The sequence below is a fragment of the Geospiza fortis genome, unplaced genomic scaffold, assembly GCF_000277835.1.
Source record: "Geospiza fortis unplaced genomic scaffold, GeoFor_1.0 scaffold16, whole genome shotgun sequence".
Classification (NCBI taxonomy): domain Eukaryota; kingdom Metazoa; phylum Chordata; class Aves; order Passeriformes; family Thraupidae; genus Geospiza; species Geospiza fortis.
The window spans coordinates 5369760-5375759 of NW_005054302.1; the positions used below are offsets into that span (position 1 = coordinate 5369760).

General features: G+C 36.8%; 1 protein-coding gene across 1 annotated transcript in view; it reads left to right on the forward strand.

The window, feature by feature from the left end:
* Positions 1-4932, forward strand: part of CWF19L2 (CWF19 like cell cycle control factor 2) — a 48896-nt gene extending 43964 nt beyond the window's left edge. Inside the window, exons 15-17 of the mRNA XM_014311790.2 lie at positions 414-494; positions 2365-2466; positions 3354-4932. Coding sequence (XP_014167265.1) covers positions 414-494; positions 2365-2466; positions 3354-3494 — 324 coding nt within the window. The 3' untranslated portion in view covers positions 3495-4932. The remainder of the gene's footprint in view (positions 1-413; positions 495-2364; positions 2467-3353) is intronic.
* The last annotated feature ends 1068 nt before the right edge of the window (positions 4933-6000 follow it).

Below are 6000 nucleotides of genomic sequence, written 5' to 3' on the forward strand. Positions count from 1 at the left end.
ATACCCAGTTCTATACTATGGGGAATACAGAGTCAGCTGTGGGTTTTTAAGGGCAATCATCCTTCTAAGCTGGATTCTTCTCTTGGTGTTTAAAATAGAAAAAAGCCTAATTTAGTGTAATGAATTCATAAGGTTTTGTATGGGGTGAGTAAAAAGAGAATGTGACCTTTTCTTTGAAACTTGTGTCAAGCAAAACCTAAATTAAAATAAAGAAACAGATGATCTGAATTGGGTGGGTCTGAAGATATATAATTTCTTTATAAAATAGCTTGCGGAAATGAGACAGGTTACTAAAAATAAAGTTTGTTAAGAAGTTATTGTTGCTTGCACTACTACAATGTACTTCACTACAGTTAGTTCTTTATTTGCTGTATGAAGGACTGTTTTCACCTTCAGATAAAATAATTTTACAGAAAGCTATAATGGAGTCTGATGAAGAGTGGTCCATGAACAAGAAGTTAATTGATCTTTCTTCAAAAGACATTCGGAAATCTGTAAGTAATGGAGTTTTTTGTATCCCGAATTTATCATCAAATTCTTCTAACATTTTTCCATTATTAACTGTTTCAAAGAGAGAAGAAAGGGAACACAATTAGATTAGTGCATCATAGGATGGCATAGGTATGAGGAGAATTGCCAGTCTGCACTCTTAAATGACATTAGGGAAAAGATTCCCATTTATTTCTACAATTGGTGGACTAAGCTGCCAGCATTAGTTGAGAACAAAGCTGACACTTTGAGGACATGTGCTGGCATAATTTTCTTGATTAACTTTAAGAATTAAGGTAGATCAAAGATTTGCAAATTACTTTCCTGGAACAAATATGATTTGTCCTTTTCATTAACCTAGAACAGCTGTTTGTGTTGCTAAGTTTATGAAATGAAAATATAAATAGCATTATGATTTTTTTTTTGTGAAACAAGGGAACAGTACCTCCTCTGTCTCCTGGATACTGAGATGAAACATCTTTATATAAACAGATCTTAAAGGAATAATGCTGGATTGGTTAGGTTCAAAGATTGTTTTGTCATTTTAATATTGAGGTGGAAGATGTGTGTTATATAACCATACATTTTTGTGACTATTATATATTTATTTAAGGTAGGCCAGTTTTCAGATTTAAGTCAGGACAGTTCTTCACATTAATACAATGTAGCTGAACATAAATTGTTACACAGTTGTGTGATTTTAACATTATTGTTGGGTAAGAAATGTCTGTAGGCTTCAGGAAGATCGGAGAGTGTGGCTTAGAGACTGACCTGAAGTTTGGGAATTTGGGGAGTTGTACTGGGAGATGGTGGTACCTGGCTAGAAGCTCAGACTTGGCTAAGACATCACCTAGTGGGTGGATTGTGTGCAGAAATTGTGAGAAATAAGACAAAGCTGACGTTTTCTTTAAGGTATCACCTGCCAAACCATTTTTCCTTATTTAATGATTTTTTAAAGTCCATTTAAAGTGTTAAATGTTTCTTGTTATGCTACATTGCTCCTCTGTATTAAATCTTAATTAATTTTAGAGTCAGTATTGCAAGCAATAGATTGAACCCTCCTCCAGAAATTTGTATGGTTATTTGGACTGTAGCAGAGGAAATGCTTATGAATTGGAAGCTTTGTAAATCTTACCAGTAGAGAAATGTCCTCAGCAATTAAAGGAGGGGAAAATAACTTGTTGCAGTGAAACAGCAGAAATTATTTGCAGTACTGCAGCAATAAATGGATCCACTTCTGTTAGACCGGAGGGTCTTTGGTGTGGCAGATATCCAGCATCTCCCCTGCAGGCTGACAGAATTATTGTCTGATTTGACAAGCTAAGGATAATGTCAGTCCATTCACATAGAGGGTGTTTCTGGTAATCTGTTGTCCCAAAAGGTGTTTTCCCTTCCCTTGAGAGTCAGTTTTTTTACTGGGTAAATATCTCCTATTACCATAGGAATGTTGACCAAAGTCAACATCTTTAATAAATGCAGCTTGCCAGTGGTTATCTTAAAATTTATGTTAAACTTATATAATTCATAAATGTGGAGTCAGGGGGGCATTTGCCCACTGTGCACACTGCTGCCTGGTGTCCCCATCTCTTACCTGCTATTCCAGCTGTGGCCTCTGGAGGTTCTGCCACTCAGTCATTCTCTCTTCAGCGTTTTTTTGTCCAGTTGCTGTAAATTGTTCTTTTCCCTTACCTGTTTGCTTTACTGTTTCTCTGTCGCAATTTTATTCTACATGTAGTTGGTTTGATAGATAGTTTAAAATAAAACATGATACTATAAAACTGCAACGCCATGTTCAAATTCATTCTTCTTTGAGGAGGTTGACTAAATGCCAGCAATGTTTGTTAAACATCTGAAAATGTGGTTTTGCATTTGTAGGTTCCTAAAGGGTTGCCGTACTTTTCTGTGGACTTTGGCCTTCAGGGAGGATTTGCTCATGTGATTGAAGATCAACACAATTTCCCTCATTACTTTGGAAAGGTATTGTTATGTAAAAGATTAATTTACCAATTATAGTCCGTTTTGGAAAATTTAAGTAATTAAACCACGATGCTGCCAGAACAGTTACTTCGATGTTCCCTATCTGAGTTTATTATCTGTCTTTTCTTGATGAGTCATTGTAACTTGGCTGGTTTAATGATGTAGTTGATTTTTTCACTAGCTGATACTGAGATTGTGATTCTAAATTGGTATTTCTTTTAATTTGATCTGAACTGCTGATATATGAAATTATGAGTATATAATATTATAGATGGAAGATACTTATATCTACTTAATAATTTTCATGGCCATAGTATTGATACATAGGTGCACTGACACCTGCTTGTATAAATTAGTGTGCATACACATACAGACTTACAGACAACTCCCTACTAAAATCCTCATGTGGCTAAATTGCTACTCATGGTATGTATAATGTAAAATGTATATACAGGGAGAGCTGTAATAAACTCTTCCTGTCTTTCCTATGTCACAGAAAACATTTTTTTGAAAGAGTCAGTGTTGCAAAAACATGGGAGAAATTGGGGGAGAAATATAACACTGGAAACAGCAAAGTGAGCAGCTTTCTTTCTCTGAACTTACCTTAATCACAAATGCACTAATGCATTAACGTTCTTGCAATGTTAGGATATTTAAGCAGTACATCAATGTGCTGTGCTTACAAGAATTTTGCTGAGGCAACCATCTAAGAACTGCAGTTCTGTGTTTAAATTGGTGTATTTTTCAGAATTTCAGGTTTTAATTAGCACTTGAAGAAAATGGAAAATCTCATAATTTGAAAATATATGTTTCTTCTGTGATAAAATAGTGTTAAGTAATATGTAATTTTGCATTTATCATTATCTATCTTACTTTTACTTGCAAAGGAAATTATTGGTGGCATGCTGGACTTGGAACCACGGCTCTGGAGAAAAGGAATCAGACAGAACTTTGAGGAGCAGCGGAAAAAGGTGTTGCAGTTTGCACAGTGGTGGAAACCATATGACTTCACCAAAAAGAAAGAATGAGAACAACCTGGAATCAAGGACTATATAAGCCATGAATTACACTAAAGGATACTTTAAATGTTAGGAATAACACCCATGTGTTATGTGTGGCTAATATATTTTAAAATATAGGATATTGGTTAAATACTGATGATCTGTTTCTGTTTTGGACACTGGATCACATGTACCTGCAAGCCTGAAAAACCAGATTTGTACAGTCAGTTTAGTTTTTCCTTTTTCAGCTGAGCCAAAAGGATAATATCCATGTGGCCATTTGAGTTCTTAAAAATGTAACTTTTGCTTTTGGAGTTTTTATAATCTTTGAGACAACTGATATTTTTTATATTGTATTAAGCCAGTGTTTAATTATCATGGTGAATTTTTGTTGAAAATGGTGTACATTTTAAGAACATTTTGATTAATACAAATACATTGCTACAGAAGGAAATTGTATAGAAAATAGTCTTCTGATTTTGTGTCCTTGTGATCTTTAAATTGAGGTCATTGCAGTAACACAAACATTCACAAAGAATGTGATTGATAAACCTGCTGTTGCTCCACTGTACAAGAATGAATGCAATTTTTTACTTTCTTTCAATATGAAGTAGTGTTTTTCAAGCACAAAGGATAATGAGACAGTCCGTAGCTGATGGCAAATGACAACTTTTATAGCAACTGTTACTTTTGGTAACAGTGAAAGAAGAATCTCAAGAGAAAACGCTCTCTGATGGCCAGCAAAGAAGAAAATCATCACAGGGATCTCCCCAGGTGACTCTTCTCCCCTGGGTATCCCCTGTCATGCCTGGTGGTTTTTGGTAATACTTTGCCCTAATAGTTTTCATCAAGACCAGCTCAAAATCCCTGCTTGTTTATCCTGCTTGTGATGCTGTTAGAACTGGTTGAAGCACGCTCTGACCAGAGGGAAGAGTTGCATGTTGATTGTTAAGCATGGATGTCACTAGGAAATGCCTGCATGCTGCTTCAAGGACCGCTTACCACCATTACCACCATTTATTTTTTTTTATTTTGTTTTTTCTTTTGGGTAAAAGATATGAAATGAGGGTAGGGAAGTGTGACGTGGTGGGGAAAGGATGATTCTTGCATCAGTGTCCACCACTTCCTATGGAAACCCTAGCATAGCAGGCTTGGACTTTGCAGGTAGGGAGCTGGGAGAACAAGGAGAACAGGAGACAAGGACAGAAGGACATGGATAGAAACATTACAGCGGCACAAGGGAAAGGGTGCAGACTTGTGAACAGAATGCTGCAGTGCTTCAGGGAAAGGCTGCAAACAGGGCAAGGTAGAAGGCCCTTGGCATAGGAGAGGTTAAGGCTTTGTGTAAGTGTCTCAATGTGCTTCTTGTTCTTTTCCTTCTGAACTATTGCTCTGTACAGCTCTGTTAACTATTGTGAACTGCTCAGATTAAGAAATGCATATTAAATATTACAGGGTTGAATAAGTGTTTATTTATAGTCCCTTGGCAGCTTTGCTGAAGATCTGGTGCTTTCCCTGTTTCTACCCTACTGCCACATTTTGCCAAATAAGTCTGGTAGAGATAGGAATCTGCTGTGTTGTGAATTATTTTCTGTAGGATCTTTGTCAATTGGTGCCACTGCAAGAGAAGTAAGCTGTGATGAGGATTGTAGTGATCTAATATCTGATTTACACTCTGTTCACCAGCAAGCTGTTGTCACTATTGGACATGAAAGAACACAAGCACACCACCATTCTCAAGGTGAAGGAAAAAAGAGGCAGTTTATTTTCTGACTCCAACATTTATAGTTTTCCAAAAGTGACAGCGGATTGGAGGGTGACAGTGACACCTCTCCAATCACACTGGACAAACCAACAGTCCATCAACTTTCTCCTCCTCCATAAAGGAAGACAAAGCAGTGGGTTATTTACAGAAAGTGTGTGATAAAGTTCACTACAAGAATGTCAACATCAGAAGGCTTAGAAAATCTTAAAAAACCAGGGTGACAAGCTGTGGATAAAGGGACAGTTCTACTGTTCTCCTTAGGCTATTGGGAAGATTGCTTAGCAAATAGGATGTGAAATGGTAACTGCTATAGTTGCTTAGAATGTAGCAATACTGAACCAAATTTAGCTAAAGCGCGGTCTTTGGTGGTATAAAGCATGACTAAAAATTGCTTTCTCTGAAAGCATATGTAGCCTCCAGTCTCATCTGCCTCCTGGGATGATAGCTGGAAGCAGCAGAGGTGACTGTCTTTTAAGGCTGTGGAAAAGTCTTTATCCAATGCTGTGCTGGAAATGGAATTCTTCTTACATCACTTCTCTCAGAATTTGTGTTCCTCAAGGGAAGTGCTATGTTTCACAAAGAATATCCAACTTGTGTGTAGAAAAGTCCTCTGACTCATGGTCGATGCATATTTTATTATTCTGCTTTCAGCAAAACTACAAAACTACTGGTATTGTTTGGAAAGGACTCTGAAATATGGGGTAAGAGTAACTCAAGCTAGTGATACAGGAAAATGTTTCATACCCTTTTAGAAGTTTTCAAAATGGG